The sequence below is a fragment of the Zootoca vivipara genome, chromosome 16, assembly GCF_965207765.1.
Source record: "Zootoca vivipara chromosome 16, rZooViv2.hap1.1, whole genome shotgun sequence".
NCBI lineage: Eukaryota > Metazoa > Chordata > Lepidosauria > Squamata > Lacertidae > Zootoca > Zootoca vivipara.
The window spans coordinates 14,942,940-14,965,530 of NC_142599.1; the positions used below are offsets into that span (position 1 = coordinate 14,942,940).

Below are 22,591 nucleotides of genomic sequence, written 5' to 3' on the forward strand. Positions count from 1 at the left end.
AGAGGAATTTGAGGACCGCCTCCGCTCCGTCCTGCACCGTTTCCAGACGGCGGGCCTCAAGGTGAAGCGGGAAAAGTGTTTACTGGGAGTGCCGCAGGTGGACTTTCTGGGATTTAAGGTGGACGCAGAAGGGGTCCATCCAACCGGTGACAAGGTACGGGCCATTTGTGAGGCCCCAGCGCCCAAGAGCAAGCCCGAACTTCAGTCATTCTTGGGACTATTGAACTTTTACCATGCCTTCCTTCCCCATAAGGCAGCAGTAGCGGAGCCCCTACACAGACTCCTAGATAAAAGGGCCCCTTGGGTGTGGGGCCAGCGACAAAGGGCCGCATTCCAGGCAGTCAAGGACTTGCTCGTCTCGAACTCGGTCTTAGCACACTTCGACGAGAGGCTGCCAGTGGTGCTGGCATGCGACGCCTCTCCCTATGGCATCGGCGCTGTCCTGGGACACCAACTCCCGGATGGAAGAGAGGTGCCGGTGGCATACTTCTCCCAGACGCTTGCTGCAGCCGAACGAAACTACTCACAGATTGACAAGGAGGGTCTGGCAATCGTGAAGGGCGTAAAAAAATTCCATGATTTCTTGTACGGGCGGCCCTTTACCATAGTGACTGACCACAAGCCGTTGCTTGGCCTGTTTGCCCCTGAGAAGCAGACCCCCCAAGTGTTGTCTCCACGTGTCCTCAGGTGGTCAATTTTCCTTGCCGGCTACCAGTATGCACTAATCCACCGCCCTGGGAAGGCGATGGGCCACGCAGACGCCCTCAGCAGGCTACCACTACCAGAAACAGGCCCCGACCCAGCGCCTGCGCAAGAGGTTATGACCCTGGAGCTGCTTCCCGACCGACCCATTCAGGCACAAGAAGTTGCGCACCATTCCACAAAAGATAGGGTCATCTCCCGGGTCCTGAACTGGGTGTGGCGAGGATGGCCCAGCAGCAGCCCCGGGCCAGAATTCGCTGGCTACACAAACCGCAAACATGAACTGTCGGCCCACAAGGGGTGCCTGTTATGGGGAAGCAGGGTTGTTGTTCCCCAGCCCCTCCGCAAAAGGGTCCTCACAGCCCTACACGAGACACACCCAGGGGTAGTGAGGATGAAGGCCCTTGCCAGGAGTTATGTGTGGTGGCCGGGGATTGACAGAGAGATGGAGGCCTGGGTCCAACACTGCCAGACCTGCCAAGAATCCCGCCCGGATCCCCCAAGGGCCCCAGTCCAGCCCTGGGAGTCCGCCCGACATCCATGGTCACGCTTGCACGTGGACTTCGCTGGCCCCTTCCAGGGAAAAACATTCTTCATAGTGGTGGATTCCTACACCAAATGGCTGGAGGTCGCACTGGTACCATCCACTTCTACGGCGGCAGCCATCCGGGTACTACGTAAGCTGTTTGCGACCCACGGGCTCCCTGACACCCTCGTCTCGGACAATGGAACCGCATTCACGTCAGAGGAGTTCCAGACCTTCACAGCGCAGAACGCCATCCGCCAGATCCGCTCAGCACCATTCCACCCTGCCACCAATGGCCAAGCGGAGCGCATGGTGCGGACCACCAAGGACAGCCTCCGCCGCATGACACAAGGGGACTGGGAATACCGCCTTGCCGCATTTCTTCTAGCACAGCACAGCACCCCAAGCACAACGACGGGCCGGAGCCCAGCTGAATTACTAATGGGCCGGCGCCTTGCAACTAGACTGGACCGACTTCACCCCGACAGAGCTCAGGATGAGGTAGTGGTGGGGAAAGGCAGGAACCCCCGGACATTTGTGGCCCAGGACCCAGTGTATGCAAAGAATTTTGGGGCAGGCCCAGCATGGGTACCCGCCACAGTCACCAAGGTGACCGGTCCCGTGTCGTACGAGGTACTAACGGAAGGGGGGCAATGTTGGCGCCGCCACTGCGACCAGCTACGGCGACGATTCCCAGGAGGAACCCGGGAGGAGAGCGGGACAGAGGGGTCCCAAGGGGACAGCAGGGCAGTGAGGCCTGTAGAGCGAGAGGGGTGGGCAGGGGAAGCAGAAGCAGTAGGCACAGAGGGGCGCCCCGAGGCTGGAAGGACACCGGAACCAGAGTCACAACCTAGTGGTTCAGTGGCGCCAGACCAGACAGCCCAGGCACAGCCAGCAGCCTTGGAACACGAGCCAGAACCAGAACCCCTGACCAAGGAACACCCCAGGCCACAACGCACACGGAGGCGGCCAGCAGACCTTGGGGACTACGAATGCAACTTCCCGGGCAGGACTGGAACTTAGAGGGGAGGGGTGTTATGTACTGAGCTGAATCCTAGAACAATAGGATTCAGAATCAGCGGGAGCTACCCAATCCAACTCCAGGTGGAAGTGAATCCGCAACCTGATTGGCCTGCTGGAGCAGCCAATCAGGCGGCTGGCAGAAGTGAATCTGCTACCTGATTGGCCTGGAGGAGCAGCCAATCAGGCTGCAGGCAGAAGTCAATCCACAATATAATTGGCCCACAGGTGTAGCCCTGAAGTAGCCAATCACGCAAGGCCCATTGTGTAAATAATGTATATAAGCAGATGGTTTTGGGAAAAGAGCCATTCGTCTTCTCTTCTCCTCCTTGATGACTATGAGCTGAATAAAGAGCATGAAATTCACTCTCGACTCCGAGTATATTTCAGTCACCCTCTTTTGCACATATTCCCACTTGTCAATATCCTTTGTGGTGTCCAGAACTGAACACATTTATCCAGGTGTGGTCTGACCAAGACAGAATAGAGTGGTCCTAGGACTTCCCTTGATCTGGACACCATACTTCAGTTTATACAGCCTAGAATACTATTAGCTTTTTCTGCTGCTGTTGACTTATGTTAAGCTTGTGGTCCACTAAGACAGTGTTTCTCAACCAGTGTGCCTCCAGATGTTTTGGGACTGCAACTCCCATCATTCCTGACCACTGGTCTTGCTAGCTAGGGATGATGGGAGTTGTAGTCCCAAAACATCTGGAGGCACACTGGTTGAGAAACACTGCACTAAGACCCCTAGATCCTTTTCACATGGTGTCCCCCATCTTATATTTGTGTAGTGTAGAACCTTACATTTGTCCCCTATTGAAATTTCATTTTGTTAGTTTGGGCCCAGTTCTCCAATCTGTTGAGGTCCTCTTGAATCCCGTTGCTGTACTGCCCCTCCCACTTTGGTGTCATCTGCAAATTTCATGAGCATCCCCTCAATTCCTTCGTCCAAGTTGTTTATAAAAGACGTTGAACAACAATGGGCCCAGGACAGAACCACGTGGCAACCCCACTTGTCACTTTATTCCAGATGATGAGGAACCATTAGCGAGCGCCCTTTGGGTTTGCGGTGTGTCAACCAGCTGAAAAATCCCCCTGACAATAACCTCATCCACCCCACATTTTACCAGCTTCTCCCCAAGGATATCATGGGGGACTTTGTCAAAAGCTTCACTTTACATGCTGTGGTTCAAGCAGCTGAGAGCATGGACATAACTCAGTCCTTTAAGCATTTCAGTTTCACGACTCTGGGAAGGAAGAGTGGAGGTTTTTGTCTCAGTTCCTCATCAGATTGTACCACTGTGAAACATGCCGCTGCTGCTGCCATCCCATATGCAACAGTAATAATAAGCCTCATCTTCAGCTTGAGCGCCTGTGATCACTAAATTCCAGAGGTTGTTGGAGGAATCAGGGGAGACACTGAATCTCCCTGGGACCCCTGAGCCTCTGCCCTGACTACTACTGCTGTAGTAGTGGTATACAAACCGTGGGGCACCACCTGATATCTGCTGGTACCACCCGACCCTATAGCTGCTGATACTGTATCCAGCATTCAAGGTGCAGGGGAGACGGACTGTCTCACCTGGGGAAAAGGATGCTGAGGGTCTCTGAGTCATCACCGGCTGGGAGGAGGAACCTGCAAAAAGATTGAAACCCAAAATGAGAAAGAAGTTTAGTTGCGCCGATAGAAAAATCACACCTGGGTCTCAGCACAGATCTGTTCCTGAGGATTTCACTCATTCTGTTACCTGAGGGGTAAATGAGGAGCAGGAGGAGCAGGCGGCAGGACCATGCTATGGAGAGGAATCCTGACACACTCTGCATATTGAGGCAAATGGGTCTCTTTCCGGGCATCTCTGTGATTCACTCTTTAAAGGAGATGAAGGCAACTCTTCCACCAATCACATTTGGTCAGGTCTCTCCACCCTTCCGAGAGAGACTCCTTATATGGTGATGAAAGAATTTCTGAGCATCAGTTCCTCCAAGTCAAAAGGGAAGGGGTGAAGATAGGAAGACATTGTTACAGTGAAAGGCAGGAGGGACACAAGGACTTTATCATAAGCCCCGCTGAACTTGATGGGTCTCATTCTAGAGGAAACACGTATTTCCTAGAGCTGGATGGCTCCATTCCTTTATAATGAACTGAAGGGGCAAAGTGATTTACCAAATCGGTTTAGCACTGAGCTGCTAGTTTTACAAACATGAACTATTGTTACATACTCTGGTTCACATCACTTTTCAGTGTTCTGTTTTTATTTATTTCTTCAGGTGGCATTTTTTTTCTATTCACAATAGGCTTATTTTGGTATTTGGCCAGTGGTTGCATGAATGTGTTCACCAGGCAAACAGAAATGGAAGCTCTGTTCACCCCAAACCCAAATTGCTAATTATATTTGCTCACAAAATTCAAAACAAATGTGATATATTTTTACAGCCAATGGGTCCCCCCCAAAAAAAACAATTCGTTAACCATCCCCTGGTCCAAGTTAAGAGTTCAGAACAAACTGGGTTGCACACTCAGGGCAGACTAGGCTATATTACCCTGCACAGAAAGGTGCTGATTGGGCTATACACTCTTTGCATACTAGTAGCTTTCCTCCTCCATTGCTGTTCATACTTTTCTGCTGCTGTTGTCATTAGTTACTTCTATTTTATGGTTTTAATGAAAATTGTGTCTTTTTTAAAAAAAGATATATTTTTGTCACCTACCCAGGTGGCTTAAGTGAAAAGCAAATTATAAGCATAAATAGTAAATAAATAAAATAAAAATAAATAAATAAAAGCAAATTATAAGCATAAATAGTAAATAAATAAATAAAATAGATAAATAGTAAAAAAATAAAATCAATCAATCAATAAACCAAAAAAGCCAGAAAGAACAATCATGCATATACTGTAGAACCTTCCCCTCCTTCATGTCTTGCCCCAGTTGCAAGGGGTCTCTGTGATCATTTCACCCTGCTTAATGACTTGAAGCTGGACCAACACCTCCCGCTATAAGTTTATGGCAGCTTATAACAGGCATCAGGCAAAGTATGTTTTGTGGCCAAATGCCAAAGGGACAAAAGATAACTATTTTTCATTTGCATTTACCGTGTTTCTCATATTATAAGACATGTCTTATATTTATTTTTTCCTCAAAAAAACACACTATGGCTTATTTTCAAGGGATGTCTTATTTTTTTCCTCCTCCTCCTGCCGCGGCCGGCATTGCTGCTGCGCCTATCACTATGTCTTATTTTCGGGGTATGGCTTATATTCCTTGAATGCTTAAAAATCCTGCTATGGCTTATTTTATGGGTATGTCTTAAAATATGAGAAACAGGGTATTTGAAAGGCAGACTTCAGCACTCTTGTGTTTCTCTCTTTGGCACTTCAGTGGTTAACTCTTGCTTTGGAGAATATGGATTTAAAGATGTAATGACCGCTCCACACATCAATGGGGGGGGGCGACTTTTGCATGGACGTGTGCAGCCCCCTGGCGCTAGAGGCGACTCCCTGGTAGTTCGGGGCTGGCGTCACCTTCCCAGGTAGGATGCCAGGGGTCTCTGCCTACCCAAGCCCAGTGTCCAATCCTGCCTGGGGAGGTGTTGCCAGGGGATGGCCAGGTAAGGGGAGGGCCTGTCCGGCTCACACAAGAGAATTTGAATCTTACCTCCAAGCACCAGTCGGTTCCAGAGCTTCTCCCACCCTCCACACCCTTCATTCATGTTCTTTTGCAGGTTAACCTTTTCTCTACAGGTTCACAGGCGCTGCTACGTCAAGGCCGCTGTTGAAGGGTCGGAAAGGAATTTTCCTGCATTGGCAGGTTTCACCTTTCCCCTAGCAATACGTCACAACTTTGGCGGTGTCAGGCCTTGGGCGGAATTCTTTGGCAATTTTCCTAGAGGGAGGGGCGTGAAGCGGAGACCTCACCCCCTTTGCGGCAACAAGAGCGGGGTCCTTGACCATGCCAATAGGCGTCATCACTTTCCCCCTTCCAGCGGCGGTGAACAAGGGGTGGGCTCTCTCTGCTTGAACATATGTTCTCCAGAGCCAGCCCCAACCCCCATATATGTGGATAACCCCGACGCCTCCCAGAACCCCAGCTGGGGACTGGGAAGGATAACGCCCAATGCCTGAGCCAAGGTCTCCCTACATCTGAATCTTAATAAAGTTGTGGCCAATTTGAATCCCATAGCACGTTGTTATGTGTCTTTATTCCGCTCAGCGGGTCGCTGGGGGGGTTGGGGGACTCCGCCTGTCCACGCAAAATGTATTAACTTGGGCAACATGACATGCTGTCAGGCTTAGGGGAATCCAATCCCTCCCCCCCCCCAGTAGCAGCCAAGAAGCAGAGAAACAATAAAAGTCCTTACCACGTTATTTTTTAACATTCACAGAGAGAGAGAAAGGTATGCCATCTTCCCTAAATAATGGCGTTGCACCGAGTAAAGTCCCACCCTCTCCGTCTCTCCTATTCTACGTCACCCCTGCGTCGGCAAATCTGAGCTTCTGCTTCTGAGCTTTCTGTTCTTCTACCCTTAATGCCCGCCTGGTTCTGGAAAAGGGGGCGGGGTCAGGATGTCGGAACCATGGGATGGAAAGCCAGCTGGACAGGCCCCAGCTGGAGCATCTCCCTTCTCAGCCTTGCCGCTGCGGAGATCCATCAGTCATCCTCCTCCGACGTGCATCTGCGACTCATGCTGTTGTGCATGAGCACATGTTACTCAGTAGAGTAAACACACAACAGATCTGGCTGGCTCGAGGTGTGGATACTAAGCTACGTTTATTATACATACAGTAGATCAGGACAAAGAAAACATGGCTTCTCTCCTTGTCGTTCTTCTCTAAGAGAGAGAACACAAAAGAAATACAGAGCGGATGTTCCGCTCACGAGACTCCAACAATCTGTGCTGGGATGTAAGCAGACATGTGACATGTAACAACCCCACACATCTGCAGCAAAGGGAGGAATGGAATTCCCAACACAGGAATGCTTTCCAAGGACACTGAGTCTGTCAGCTGCCTCTCCCCTGGTGCTTCTTCTTCCTGCTGTTCCTCTTCCAATATTTTCCAGCTTCTCCGCTCCGCAGCCTCTGAACTATGCCCTTCTGCAAACCGCTGTTCTAAATCTATACTGTCCTCTTGTTCTCTGGAAGGTTCAGGAGAGGTTCGGGGGAGAGGGGTGCGATCCCCACCATTCCTCCTCAGTCCAGAACCCGACACAGGCTTACTTTTTCATAGTGCTTGTTCATTTCCATATCTGCATTATCGCATCGGATAATTTTCATTTTTCAGTTCTGTGGCAGTAATGAGCTCAGCAATCCCTGGAAAACTCAAAAGGGGCAGTGATGGAAATCACCTCCTACTACTACTCAACACAATGTGACCTGGGTGCCACCACATGGCTTCTCTGCCATATGTGCTCAAACCAAATGGCATCTAGCAATAATATAACCCCCAAGGACCTTTGATCCTTTAGTAGACTTCTGTGGTTATTGTACTCTAGGTGTGTTATCTGTAGACTGGATTGTGTGGTGAGAACATAAGAACATAATGGAAGAAGCTCCTGGATCAAGCCAACGGCCCAACTAACCAGCATCCTGATCTTACATTGGTCAACCAGATGACTATGGAGAACCCTCAAGCAGAATTTGAGAACAAGAGCACAATCCCCTATCCAGAAACCGGTATTCAGAAGCATTGCTTCCAGGGGGCGGCTGGTGTCAGGGACTAGACTGAAGAGGAAGGCTGGGAATCGCCCCCTCCTCCTCCTTTGCTTCCCTCGGAGGACAAGGGTGAAGTTCCCAGAAGTTTCAAGAGAAGAGGGAGACAGGATTTAATTGCAGCAGAACTCAGAGCTGCCAAGTTATGAAGTGTTAGAAGAAGGAGGAGGGTGGGCAGAATCGCCAGCAGAGACATCCTTGGAAAGCGTAGAAGAGCCACCATCCCCAGACAGAAGAGTTTGGATTTGATATCCCGCTTTATCACTACCCAAAGGAGTCTCAAAGCGGCTAACTATCTCCTTTCCCCTCCTCCCCCACAACAGACACCCTGTGAGGTGAGTGGGGCTGAGAGACTTCAGAGAAGTGTGAATAGCCCAAGGTCACCCAGCAGCTGCATGTGGAGGAGCGGAGACTCGAACCCGGTTCCCCAGATTAGGAGTCTACCGCTCTTAACCACTACATACACACATCGCTCACTTAGTATTCAGGAGTGAAGGGCTCAAAGACATTTGACTCCTGAGGCCACTCATAGGGCCACGGGGTGTTGTTGGGGAAAGAAGAGGGAAAGCTCAGAGTGAGCAATGTCACCATCCAGTTAAGGACTGGATTCTTTGTCTTGCACCACGGCAACTGAATAAAACCATAGATATGAATTTCTTGCTCCTGCCTTGATCCTTCATGCTCCAGGGGAGGAAAGAATCCCCTAAGCCTGACAGGTGGAGGGTGTTTCTGTTGTGCACAAGGAGGCAGGACTTCAAAAGGGTTTCCTGTCTCTTACAGGTTCTATCAGCATGAATGCTCAATAAAGACATCACCTGGAAGGGACCTTGGCGGCCTTTATTTCTGAGCTCATTCACCGTGCAAACAAACAGAGGCTACAGCAGGGAGTTCAGGTTCTGTAGATGTACATAGAGAGCAAAGGAGAGGAGGTTTTTGTCTCACTTCCCCATCTGAATGAAACACTGTGCCCCTGACTCCCAGTCCACACACAACAGTAATAAGCAGCTTCATCTTCTGGAAGGGCCCCCGTGATGGTCAGGGACATCACATTCCCCAATCGAGAGCCAGAGAAACGAGCTGGAACGTCAGACGGTCGGGTGCTGGTGGTGTAGATCAGGGTTCGGGGTCTACTCCCAGGTTTTTTCTGTGCCCACCAAGGATAGTTGCCATCAGCGATGTTTCCACTCTCGAACCTGCAAGACATGGTGACTGTCCCACCTGGAGCCACAAATTCTGGGTCCTTCAAAGTCTGTAACTGCTGGACACTGGGACCTGGAAGGAAGCAGGGCAAAGAATATGTAGGTTAAATTAAAGTGGACAACACCAAATACTTTGCAAAGCGCAGGGAGGGTAGCTTGTGCCTCTCTTTGCGTCGTATCGGATTTGTTTCCCACCCACCCAATGAATCTCCCTCACCAATGATGGATGCCAGGATTGCGGAGAGGAGCAAGCCCCAGGCCATTATGAGGAAATCTACAGAGTGGGTTTTTCTAAAGTAAAAAAGAGATCCCATTGGCATCTGCCCAGCCTCTCTTAAATCCCCAGAGGTCAAGGGAGCAGCCCCTTCATGCAAATTTGTAGCTCCTTAACTACTGAGTCTAGATCTTGAAGGACTAGCAGAGAAAAAGCAGCAGCAATTTGCTGGTCATGGTATCAGGTCACTGGGAATCTGACAAGTAAGGATCTGGATTCTGAGAAGCATTCTGCAGATTCTTATATTTCTTCTTCTTTTCCTTTTCTTTTAGAGGACCTTCCTTGCATACAGCCGTACGTAGATTAGAACCCCTCACAATGGAATCCACCATCCAGTCAAATAGGAATCCAAGTCAAAATGTTGCTACAGCCATTTCTAGCCATTTCCCCCAACCTTCCACTTTCTGCATGATGTACCCACAGGACTTCCCCAGTCCAATTCTCCCCCCTTCTGCAGTGTGAGGGGAAAGGCTGTGGCAGAACCACATGGAAAGAAAGACAAAGGAAAAGAGCTTTTGACCAGCAAGAGGCCCTGAGAGAGAGAATTCCTTTATCAAACCCACAGGAATACTACAAAACGCTCTGGTTCACAGCAGCAAATTCTGCTGCTCGTTTTCTGTTGCTGATTTAGGACTGCTCTAATTTATTCATATAAACACTATCTCTATGCCACCCCATGACTGAAGCACTCTAGGCAGTGGGCATGAAAATATAAAAAATACAAATGTAAACTATAAAGAGGCACTTACAATATAAAACATTGCACAGCAAGGTTTAAGCAATAATGGGGAGAATTTTAAGCAAGCCGATACTTAGGACTCAGCTACAGGGCCGTCTCAAGCAGGTCTGGCGCCGTGGCGCGGAGATCGCTCTGGCACCCCCGCCCTCGTGGGTGGGCACAGCGCGTAGCATGGCTTCCGCTCGGCTTCGCCGCGCAGCACCCCCCTGCAGGCCCGGTGCCCTGGCGCCCCGCGCCACTGAGACTACCCCTAGAGCTGGGCCTGCTCAGCTAGATGGGTTGTTGTTTAGCCATTTAGTCATATCTGACTCTTCGTGACCCCATGGACTAGAGCACGCCAGGCACTCCTGTCTTCCGCTGCCTCCCGCAGTTTGGTCAAACTCATGTTCCTAGCTTCGAGAACACTGTCCAACCATCTTGTCCTCTGTCGTCCCCTTCTCCTAGTGCCCTCCATCTTTCCCAACATCAGGGTCTTTCCCAAGGATTCTTCTCTTCTCATGAGGTGGCCAAAGTATTGGAGCCGCAGATTCAGGATCTGTCCTTCCAGGGAGCACTCAGGGCTGATTTCTTTCAGAATGGATAGGTTTGATCTTCTTGCAGTCCATGGGACTCTCAAGAGTCTCTTCCAGCACAAAAGCATTGCAATTCTTTGGCAATCAACTTTCTTTATGGTCCAGCTCTCACTTCCATACATCGCTACTGGGAAAACCATAGCTTTAACTATACGGACATTTGTCGGCAAGGTGATAGATGGATTAAGATGGATTAAGGAAAAATTTGTGAGCGTTGTATGTGAGATATAACATTGTGGCACCAGATGGCGATGTGGAGCCCTGTTTTTCCCAACCTGTTTTCTCTGTTTAAATTTACAATGTCTTTAACTGGAACGCTTCTTTGATATGTCTCGATCCACCCAAAGTTGAAAGTGCAACAGTGACACCTACTGGATGCCGCTGTGATGGTCAAGGACCACCCATTCCCTGATCTAGAGGCAGAGAAATGGGCTGGAACGGCAGACGGTCTGGTGCCGGAGGTGCACACAGGTTCAGAATGAGTGCTTGATAAATAGCAGGCTTCGCTGAACCTCCCTGCAGAAACTGTGCAAGGATGCAGGCTCAATAAACCATTCACTATGCACACAAACAGAGGCTACAGCAGGGAGTTCAGGTTCTGTTGGTGTACATAGAGAGCAAAGGAGAGGAGGTTTTTGTCTTACTTCCCCATCTGAATGAAGCACTGTGCCTCTGACTCCCAGTCCACACACAACAGTAATAAGCAGCTTCATCTTCCAGAAGGGCCCCCGTGATGGTCAGGGACATAACATTCCCCACTCGAGATCCAGAGAAACGAGCTGGAACGTCAGATGGTCGGGTGCTGGTGCTGTACATTATCAGTCGAGGTCTACTCCCAGGTTTTTTCTGTGCCCACCAAGGGTAGTTGCCATCACCGATGTTTCCACTCTCGAACCTGCAAGACATGGTGACTGTCCCACCTGGAGCCACAAATTCGGGGTCCTTCAAAGTCTGTAACTGCTGGACACTGGGACCTGGAAGAAAGGAAGGCAGGGAACTGCTTAGCACATTAAACTACATCAAACATTTTGCAAAGTGCAGGGTTTTAGAGAACAGAAGGCGCCTGCTTTTGTTTCCACTTAGATTTGTCCAATCCACCCAATGAATTTTCCTCACCAATGATGGAGACCAGGATTGTGACGAGAAACAAGTCCCAGGCCATAATGGCAAAAACTGCCTGGCTAGATTTCCTAAAGCAAAAGGAGATCCCATTGGCCTCTGCCCCGTCTCTCTTAAATCCCCAGAGGTCAGGGGAGCAGCCCCTTCATGCAAATGGGTAGCTCCTTAACTGCTGTAGAGGACTAACAGAAAAAGCAGCTGCCAACTGCTGGTTCAGGGACCTGGGACTGACAATCTGGATTCAGAGTTTAAGCTTAGAAGGTGGTATGGGTTTTGGGTTGTTTTGTACTATTTTATTTTCTGGTTCCTCCCTTGCACACAGCTGCAGGCAACGTCCTTTCCTTCATGATTAATCCAGGGATGGACTAGTCTGTGTTTAGCCCAAGGCATTGAAAAGAATCCTGACCCGGTTGAAGGAATGCATCTGCAGGAAACATTTCAGCACACGCCATGCCTGGAACACCATGACTGTGTTTGCTAAAAATAATTCCCTGGACCAAGGGGTCAGGATGGGGAGCAACCCTTGAACTCAGTGAAGGTGTTAGGGTTCAACACCCAAATCCAAATCTGTTTGTTGTTGTTTTTTGCCAACTACCTGGTGGATATCACTGATCCCACCCTTCGGAGAGCCTTCACCATGGCCCGGTTTCAAACATTGCCAACTGCATACCTGACCGGTAGATTTACAAAAATCCCAGTAGAACACCGTTTATGCCCTTGCTTCATGAAAATTAAAGAGGATCTTATACATTACCTCCTCTATTGCCCCATTTACTCGGGCTTTAGAGACCCGATGCTGCAAACTATACCCAACTCTATAATCAATCCTGAAGATAGAGTAAAAATTTTGTTAGTTGATGCTAACCCACGAATTACCCATGTGGTAGCGGTCTTTGTGATGAAGGCCATGAAAGCCAGGGAAAGATTTATGGATGACAAAGTAAAGTCCCCTTCATCGTCTGTTTAACTCGTTGCTTGTTTTCCTTCTCTTCCTGTTTTGTGGGATGAAGGTTTTGTTGGGATAGTGTGCAATGAATTTTAACATTTTAAATTATTGTTGTGTTGATATCTGTGTACAGGCACGGTCCTCACAATAAACGGTTTTGTTGTTGGTTGTTTTTTTGTCCCAGTGATAACACTGGTTGGAATACAGTGTTTCCTGGTACAGAAAGCTGTTCTTCTCAATATGTTTAAGCAGTGCTCAATATGTTTAAGCAGTGCTTTTTTCTGGGGGGGGATGCAGGGGTACACATACCCCTAAACGTTTTGTGAATCTTTTGTCCATTTACTGTATTTATTTTTCCCAATTTCAACTATAAAATGGTGATTTTCTTGAGTCAAAATGAGAGTACTCCTAAACATTTTTTTTAAGAAAAAAAAAGCACTGGGCATTTTCCAGATCAACCTTGTGCAGCCCAACACTCATCAAAGATTAAGGGAATGGTCTAGCAGGCAAAGCTTCCCTCTGAAGGTTCAGGCCCTTAATAATAATAATAAATTTTTATTTATACCCCACCCTCCCCGATCAAAAACTGGGCTCAGGGCGGCTCACACCAACAAAACCACAATAAAACATAAAAACAATTAATTAAAATACAGATTAAAATACAGTATTAAAATTTAAAATGCAGCCTCATTTCAAGTAGTAGTGCATAAATCCAGGCCATGAGGGAGGAAAACACAGGGGTCAGGCTAAGTCCAACCCAAAGGCCAGGCGGAACAGCTCTGTCTTGCAGGCCCTGCGGAAAGATGACAAATCCCACAGGGCCCTGGTCTCCTGTGAAAGAGCGTTCCACCAAGTCGGGGCCAATACTGAAAAGGCCCTGGTTCTAGTAGAGGCCAATCTAGCCACCTTATGGCTCGGGATCTCCAGAGTATTGTTGTTTGTGGACCTTAAGGTCCTCCGCGGGGCATACCAGGAGAGGCGGTCCCGTAGGTACGAGGGTCCCAAGCCGCATAGGGCTTTAAAGGTCAAAACCAGCACCTTAAACCTGATCCTGTACTCCACTGGGAGCCAGTTGAGACATTAAGCCTTGCCTTTGGTGGTAATAAGTACTAGCACATCGTTCCGTGACTAGCATTGGAAGGTTGCAAGCCATATATTCTTCCACTGTCTCCTGCAGGTTGAGTTCCTTTTCTCTCTCTTCTTACTTTGTATCCCTACATTTGGAGATTGGTGTACACGATTTTAAAACACGTTGGTGGTTCATACATCGCTGAAACTTCGAAAGGCAGTTCAGGTTCTGTTGATGTACACAGGGAGCAAAGGAGAGGAGGTTTTTTGTCTCACTTCCCCGTCTGAATGAAGCATTGTGCCACTGACTCCCAGTCCACACAGCACAGTAATAAACAGCTTCGTCTTCCAGAAGGGTCCCCGTGATGGTCAGGGACATGACATTCCCTGAGCTAGACCCAGAAAAACGGGCTGGAACATCAGACGGCCTGGACCTGGTGGCATACATCATCAGCCGATGTTTACTCTCGGGCTTTTTCTGCACCCACATAGGCTGGTGGCTGTCACCGATGGTCCCGCCGTCCGATCGGCAAGACACGGTGACCGTCCCACCCAGAGCCACAAATTCTGGATCCTTCAAGTTTTGTAGCTGCTGGACACTGGGACCTGGAAGGGAACAAGGCATTTCACTGTTTGGCAGGTTAATTTATAATGTAGCGTCACCAAATGTCCTGCAAGCTGTAGGGTTTTAAGAGTGCAGAGGGTGCCTGCCTTTGCTTCAAGGAAAATGTATCCCATCCACCCAGTGAATTCTCCTCACCAATGATGGACAGCAGGATTGAGAAGAGAAGCATAATGGGTAGATCTGCTGGGCTAGTTTTCTCTGAAGGAAAAGAAGATTCCATTGGCATCTGCCCAGCATCTCTTAAATCCCCAGAGGTCAAGGGAGGAGCCCCTTCATGCAAATATGCAACTCCTTAACTAGGGTCTCTAGATGCTGGAGGACTAGCTCAGAAAAAGGAACTGCAGTCTGCTGGTTGTGGTATGCTCAGAGAGCTGGGAATCTGAATTCAGGGACTAAATTTTCATAAATTAGAGCTCTTTCCTTGTATACAGCAACAGCCAGGCTTGTATTTTTTTTTCTTTCTGGCATCCCCTTGCCCTGTCAATCTCATATAAATCATTGGGGTGGTCTAGTTTCTGCTTCACCCAAAGCATTTACAGAATTATTATTATTATTATTATTATTATTATTATTATTATTATTATTATTATACCCCGCCCTTCCCAGTCAAGACCGGGCTCAGGGCGGCTAACAAAAAGAATATCAGAGCAAGCATAAAAGAAACAATTCAATTAAAAAGCAGATTAAATACAATGTTAAAATTCAATTTTAAAATTAGGAATCTACAAGTGCGACCTCATTTAAATATCTGTAGGATAAAGCCTTCGGGGAGGGTAACACCGGGGTCAGACTGAGTCAGTCCAAAGGCCAAGCGGAACAGCTCTTTCTTGCAAGCCCTACGAAAAGATGACAACTCCCACTGGGCCCTAGTCTCCTGAGAGAGAGCATTCCACCAGGTCGGGGCTAGTACTGAGAAGGCCCTGGTCCTGGTCGAGGCCAGTCTAACCACCTTGTGACTTGGGATCTCCAGTATGTTATTATTTGTGGACCTTAATGTCCTCTGCGGGGCATACCGGGAGAAGCGGTCCCGTAGGTACGAGGGTCCTAAGCCGCATAAGGCTTTAAAGGTCAAAACCAGCACCTTAAACCTGACCCTGTACTCCACCGGGAGCCAGTGCAGCTGGTAAAGCACTGGATTAATGTGATCTCGCGGCGAGGACCCCATAAGGAGTCTCGCCGCGGCATTCTGCACCCGCTGGAGTTTGTGGGTCAGCTTCAAGGGCAGCCCCGCATAGAGCGAGTTATGATAATCAAGCCTATAGGTGACCATCGCATGGATCACTGTGGCCAGGTCAGGCTGAGAAAGGTGGGGGAATGAAAGGTAGGTAGAATGAATCTGAGAAGAAGAAGAGAAGAAGAAGAGTTTGGATTTGATACCCCGCTTTATCACTACCTGAAGGAGTCTCAAAGCGGCTAACAATCTCCTTTTCCCTTCCTCTCCCACAACAAACACTCTGTGAGGTGAGTGGGGCTGAGAGCCTTCAGAGAAGTGTGACTAGCCCAAGGTCACCCAGCAGCTGCATGTGGAGGAGCGGAGACGCGAACCCGGTTCCCCAGATTACGAGTCTACCGCTCTTAACCACTACACCACACTGGCTCCCAGAGACAAAAGAACTCAGTTCACACCATCTCTGAAATGTCTCCTGAGTATAGCTAAAAACAAAACAAAACTGGGACAAGATGATAAGGCTAAGTCCCTTAATGCATTGAATGCTGTCAGAGTTTAGCCTCCCAAGCTGTTTTTGTTCCTAGGGTAGCACCAGAAAATAGGAAGCCATGGGGGGGGGGCAACATATTTTGAACATACCGGTACTTAGACAGCATTTGCCTAAGAAACTGTATGTAGCCCAACATTAGGGAGAACATCTACCAGAGCAAGGGTCCTTCAACCTTGGCACCTCGGCTTTGAGAGCAGAGAAAGAGTTTGCAGAATGGAAGATGGAGACATGGATCCAGGTCGGGGAACAAGCAGGAGAGCTGAGGGGTGTTCTGTTCCAGTAACACTGCAGACCCCTTTTGTTGTGGAGTCACACACACAAACAAACAAACAAACAAACAGTGCCTCTCCTTGTCGCTGACGAGTCTCCTTTAGAGAAGGAGGCTACTGAGAGCAAATCAGATGCCGAGCTGGCATCAACGTCACCTCTGCCTCTTAGGATGGTGTGACACCATAGCTGCCAAGTACCCCGTTTTCCCCGGGAAACCCCTGTTTTTACTTACCTTTTCCCGGTGGTCCCCCGTATCACTTCGTCTCCCATTTTTCTCCGTTATTTTCTCCTGCCGGCGGCCATTTTTTTCTGATTTGCCGCCGGCTTGAAAAGTCGCATCTACGCATGACCGGAAGTGCGTAGACGCAACTTCCGGTGTCGGCGGCGGCCATTTTTGGTGCCCATAAATGGGCGGGGCGACACCGGAAGTTACGTCGACGCAACTTCCGGTGTCACACGGCTGCCGGTCCCGGATTCAGCAGTCCAGGACTTGGAAGGTAAGTGTGACACCAGCGTTGCCACCAACAGACCTCAGAACCTCAACCCACTTGGGTTGGGCTTCCCTGGTCCTGGGACTCTGGCTGCTTGCTGCTCTAAGAGTACTACCTGACCTAATCTTGAAAAGGAAGGTGCAGGGAATGTGTCGCTTGTCAGATCAACGTCTCAGACCGAAGAAGGTAAGAAGATCCTGTTGGGTCACACCAATGACCCATCTAGTCTAACCTCCTGTTCTCACAGTGGTCAGAACCAAACTTTGCATCTGATTCCCTTGCACACCTATGTTCATACTAACTGTGCCTTGCTTGGGCACAACTCTAATTTAAGAATTAAAGCCTTGGGCAGGAGTGTCAGCTGGGCCCCACGACCATTGGTGCGCCAGAGCCATAGGTGCCATGCAATGTGCCCTGGCACCAAAATTTGTGGGTGCCCGGCCCCTGGGAATTTTTGTGGGTGATTGGAAACCCAGGGGCCCCAGGGAGTTGCCACCTGTGGTCCTGGGCATCAACCAACTGGGAGTTTGATTTCTCCAAATGGCAGTGAGGGCTAGGGCAGGATTCAATATAGTAGAGTGGTGCCTTGGTTCTCAAACTTAATCCATTCCGGAAGCCCTTTCGACTGTCAAAACCGCTCAAAAACCAAGGCGCGGCTTCTGATTGGCTGCAGGAGCTTCCTGCACTCAAGCAGAAGCCACGTTGGACGTTCGGCTTCTGAAAACACTTGCTTCCAGGTTTGCGGCATTCGTGAGCCGATTTGTTCGGCAACTAAGCTGTTCGAGAACCAAGGTTTGACTGTACTGGCAAATTCAGGTTGCACAATAAAAAGGTGGCTTGGAGTTCACGTCCAACCAACCAACTTCCTCCAAACATCAGAATTTCATGCAATGAGGAAGTTGATGAGAAAATGCACTGGGAAATGTGTAATAACATGTTTTCGCAGCGCAATATAATACTACCTTCCCGCAAACATAATAGAATGAATGATCAATAAACAGTAGGTGTTGTTGAAGCTCCCTGAAGAAATTGAGGAAGAACTGGTTGCCTGAAAGTGACCTCAGCCTTTCTTTAGGAACTCATTTGTAAAATCAAACAAACAGAGGTTCATATTCTGTTCACGTGCACAGAGAGCAAAGGAGAGGAGGTTTTTGTCTCACTTCCCCCATCTGAATGAAGCACTGTGCCCCTGACTCCCAGACCACACAGCACAGTAATAAGCAGCTTCATCTTCTGGAAGGGCCCCCGTGATGGTCAGGGACATAACATTCCCAAATCTAGAACCAGAGAAACGAGCTGGAACGTCAGACGGTCTGATGCTGGTGTCATGGATAAGTGTCCAGGGTTTACTCTCAGGTTTTTTCTGTATCCACAAAGGGTAGTTGCCATCAGCGATGTTTCCACTCTCGAACCTGCAAGACATAGTGACTGTCCCACCTGGAGCCACAAATTCTGGGTCCTTCAAAGTCTGTAACTGCTGGACACTGGGACCTGGAAGGAATTTAGGAAAAGAATCAGTACGTTAATTTAAAGTGGACAACACCAAATACTTTGCAAAGTGCAGGGCTTGGGAGGACAGAGTATGTTTCTCTGTGCTTCATATCAGATTTTTTTTTCCCCATCCACCCAATGAATCTCCCTCACCAATAATGGATGCCAGGATTGTGGAGAGGAGCAAGCCCCAGGCCATTATGAGGAAATCTACGGATTGGGTTTTTCTAAAGAGAAAAGAGATCCCATTGGCATCTGCCCAGGCTCTCTTAAATCCCCAGAGGTCAAGGGAGCAGCCCCTTCATGCAAATTTGTAGCTCCTTAACTACTGTGTCTAGATCTTGAAGGACTAGCAGAGAAAAAGCAGCAGCAATCTGCTGGTCAAGGTATCAGGGCACTGGGAATCTGAGAAGTAAGGATCTGGATTCTGAGAATAATAATAATATTATTATTATTATTATTATTATTATTATTATTATTATTATTTTCATATCCCGCCCATCTGGCTGGATTTCCCCAGCCACTCTGGGCGGCTACCAACAGAGCACTAAAAACAGAATGAAACTTCAAACATTAAAAACTTCTCTAAACAGGGGTGCCTTCAGATGTCTTCTGAAAGTCATATAGTTGTTTATGTCCATGACATCTAATGGGAGGGCATTCCACAGGGCGGGCGCCACTGAAAAGGCTCTCTGCCTGGTTCCCTGTAACCTCACTTCTTGCAGCAAGGGAACCACCAGAAGGCCCTTGGCACTGGACCTCAGTGTTCAGGCTGAACAATGGGGGTGGAAACGCTCCTTCAGGTATACTGGGCCGAGGCCATTTAGGGCTTTAGAGGCCAGCACCAACACTTTGAATTGTGCTTGGAAACGTACTGAGAGCCTATGTAGGTCTTTCAGGACCGGTCTTATATGGTCTTGGCGGCCACTCCCAGTCACCAGTCTAGCTGCCACATTCTTGATTAGTTGCAGTTTCCGGGTCACCTTCAAAGGTAGCCCCACGCAGAGCACATTGCAGTAGTCCAAGCGGCAGATAACCAGAGCATGCACCACTCTGGCGAGACAGTCCGCAGGCAGGTAGGGTCTCAGCCTGCGTACCAGATGAAGCTGGTAGACAGCTGCCCTGGATACAGAACTGACCTGTGCCTCCATGGACAGCTGTGAGTCCAAAATGACTCCCAGGCTGTGCACCTGGTCCTTCAGGGGCACAGTTACCCCATTCAGGACCAGGGAGTCCCCCATACCTGCCTGCCCCTGTCCCCCCAAAACAGTACTTCTGTTTCAACCATCCATTCTCCAACGGCCTCCAGACACTCACACAGGGCCTTCACTGGTTCTGATTTTTTAAAAAACGGAGAACAAGGATTCACAGATTCATTTTTTCCTTCTTCTTTCCCCACCCCCCCTTTTTTTAAAGGACCTTCCTTGCATTCCCATCCAGTCAAATGGGAATCCAAGTCAAAATGTTACCAGCTGCCACTGCCATTTTTAGCCATTTCTCCCAACCTTCCACATTCTGCCTGACGCACCCAGAGGGCTTCCCCAATCCAATTCTCCCCCCTCATGCAGTGTGAAAAGGATCTGGCTCACAGCAGCAAATTCTGCTGCTCCTTTTCTGTTGTTGATTTAGGACTGCTCTTATTTAATCATATAAAAGATATCTCTGTGCCACCCCATGACTGAAGCTCTCTAGGCAGTGTGCATGATTTCTAAAATACAAATATAAACAATAAAGAGACACATGGCAAAGCACGGTTTACACAATAACTGAGCGGCAGAGAGAATTTTGAAGCAAACCAATACTTAGGACTCAGCTAGATGGGTCTATAATAAGCATTGCATATGCAATATAACATTGTGCTGCCCAATGGCGATGTGGAACCCCATTTTCCTCTACCTGTTTTCTCTGTTTAAATATACAGCACATTTATCTGAAACACTTCCTTGATGTGTCTCCATCCAGCCAAAGTTGAAAGGGCAACAGTGACACCTACTGGATGCCGCTGTGAAGGTCAAGGACATTTCATTCCGTGATCAATACCCAGAGACCCAGCTATGGTTTTCCCAGTAGTGATGTATGGAAGTGAGAGCTGGACCATAAAGAAGGCTGATCGACGAAGAATTGATGCTTTTGAATTATGGTGCTGGAGGAGACTCTTGAGAGTCCCACAGACTGCAAGAAGATCAAACCTATCCATTCTGAAGGAAATCAGCCCTGAGTGCTCACTGGAAGGACAGATCATGAAGCTGAGGCTCCAATACTTTGGGCCACCTCATGAGAAGAGAAGACTCCCTGGAAAAGACCCTGATGTTGGGAAAGATGGAGGGCACTAGGAGAAGGGGACCGATAGAGGATGAGATGGTTGGACAGTGTTCTCGAGGCTACGAACATGAGCTTGACCAAACTGCGGGAGGCAGTGGAAGACAGGAGTGCCTGGAGTGCTATGGTCCATGGGGTCACAAAGAGTCGGACACGACTAAACGACTAGACAACAACAACAACAAGACCCAGAGAAAGGGGTTGGAATGGCAGACGGTCTGGTGCCGGAGGTGCACACAGGTTCAGAATGAGTGCTTGATAAATAGCAGGCTTCGCTGAACCTCCCTGCAGAAACTGTGCGAGGATGCATGCTCAATAAACCATTCACTATGCAAACAAACAGAGGCTACAGCAGGGAGTTCAGGTTCTGTTGATGTACATAGAGAGCAAAGGAGAGGAGGTTTTTGTCTCACTTCCCCATCTGAATGAAGCACTGTGCCTCTGACTCCTAGCCCACACGCAACAGTAATAAGCAGCTTCATCTTCCGGAAGGGCCCCCGTGATGGTTAGGGACATCACCTTCCCCACTCGAGATCCAGAGAAACGAGCTGGAACGTCAGATGGTCGGGTGCTGGTGCTGTACATTATCTGTCGAGGTCTACTCCCAGGTTTTTTCTGTGCCCACCAAGGGTAGTTGTTATCACCAATGTATCCACTCTCGAACCTGCAAGACATGGTGACTGTCCCACCTGATGCCACAAATTCTGAGTCCTTCAAAGTCTGCAGCTGCTGGACACTGGGACCTGGAAGGAATTTAGGAAAAGAATCAGTACGTTAATTTAAAGTGGACAACACCAAATCCTTTGCAAAGCGCAGGGCTTGGGAGGGTAGCTTGTGCCTCTCTTTGCGGCGTATCGGATTTGTTTCCCATCCACCTAATGAATCTCCCTCACCAATGATGGACACCAGGATTGTGAAGCGGAGCAAGCCCCAGGCCATGATGCTGAAATCTGCTGAGCAAATTTAAAGCCAAAGGATATCCTAATGGCCTCTGCCCAATCTCTTTTAAATCCCAAGAGGTCAAGGGAGCAGCCCCTTCATGCAAATGTCTAACTCTTTAACTGCTGTCTATAGATGCTGGAGGACTGGCACAGAAAAAGCAGCTGCAAACTGCTGGTCATGGTATGTTTGGGTGCCTGGGATTCATAGATGAAAGGATCTGGGTCCAGAGGCTTGGGTTAGCAGAGGGAAATCTTTGGGGCAGGGGTCCTTCCTTGCACACAGCCACTCTGGTAAGACTCGGGTTCTTCTTTCTGTTATCCACCTTGCTTGTCCTTCCACTCGAATAGAAATCCCTAGGTGGGTTAGTCTGTACTTAGCCTAGGAGGGCATTCAAAAAATCCTGGCGTGGTTCATGGAATGGATCTACAATAAACAAACATTTCAAGCAGCGGCAGCCTGGTGACAACTCTCCTTTGAGATATTAAGCACTGCCTTGGTGGTAATAGGTATGAGTCTTGACCTACAAAGCCATACACAGCTCAGGACCTCAATACTTTAAGGATTGCCTCTCCCCAGAACCTGTGTGTGTCATCAGAGGCCCTTCTCTGTGTTCCCCAACCCGGAGAGATTTGGAGGGTAGCAACAAGAGAACGGGCCTTTTCTGTGGTGGCTCCCTGACTGTAGAATGTTCTCCCCAGAGAGGCTCACCTGGTGCCATCATTAGGCACCAGGCAAAAACATTCCTCTTTACCCAGGCCTATGGTTATTAATCTACAGTTTGTGAAAGTGTGGAGAAGAGGAATATTAGCAACTCTTTTATTATTAGGCTGTCTGTCAGCGTGCATTTTATTATGTTTTT

General features: G+C 48.7%; 1 protein-coding gene across 1 annotated transcript in view; it reads right to left on the bottom strand.

Annotated features, from left to right (window-relative positions):
- Positions 1–21,782, bottom strand: part of LOC118075809 (immunoglobulin lambda-1 light chain-like) — a 380,578-nt gene extending 358,796 nt beyond the window's left edge. Inside the window, exons 1-2 of the mRNA XM_088659151.1 lie at positions 21,684–21,782; positions 21,232–21,533 (exon numbers count right to left, since the gene is read on the bottom strand). Coding sequence (XP_088515277.1) covers positions 21,232–21,533; positions 21,684–21,729 — 348 coding nt within the window. The 5' untranslated portion in view covers positions 21,730–21,782. The remainder of the gene's footprint in view (positions 1–21,231; positions 21,534–21,683) is intronic.
- Between the last annotated feature and the right edge of the window lie 809 nt (positions 21,783–22,591).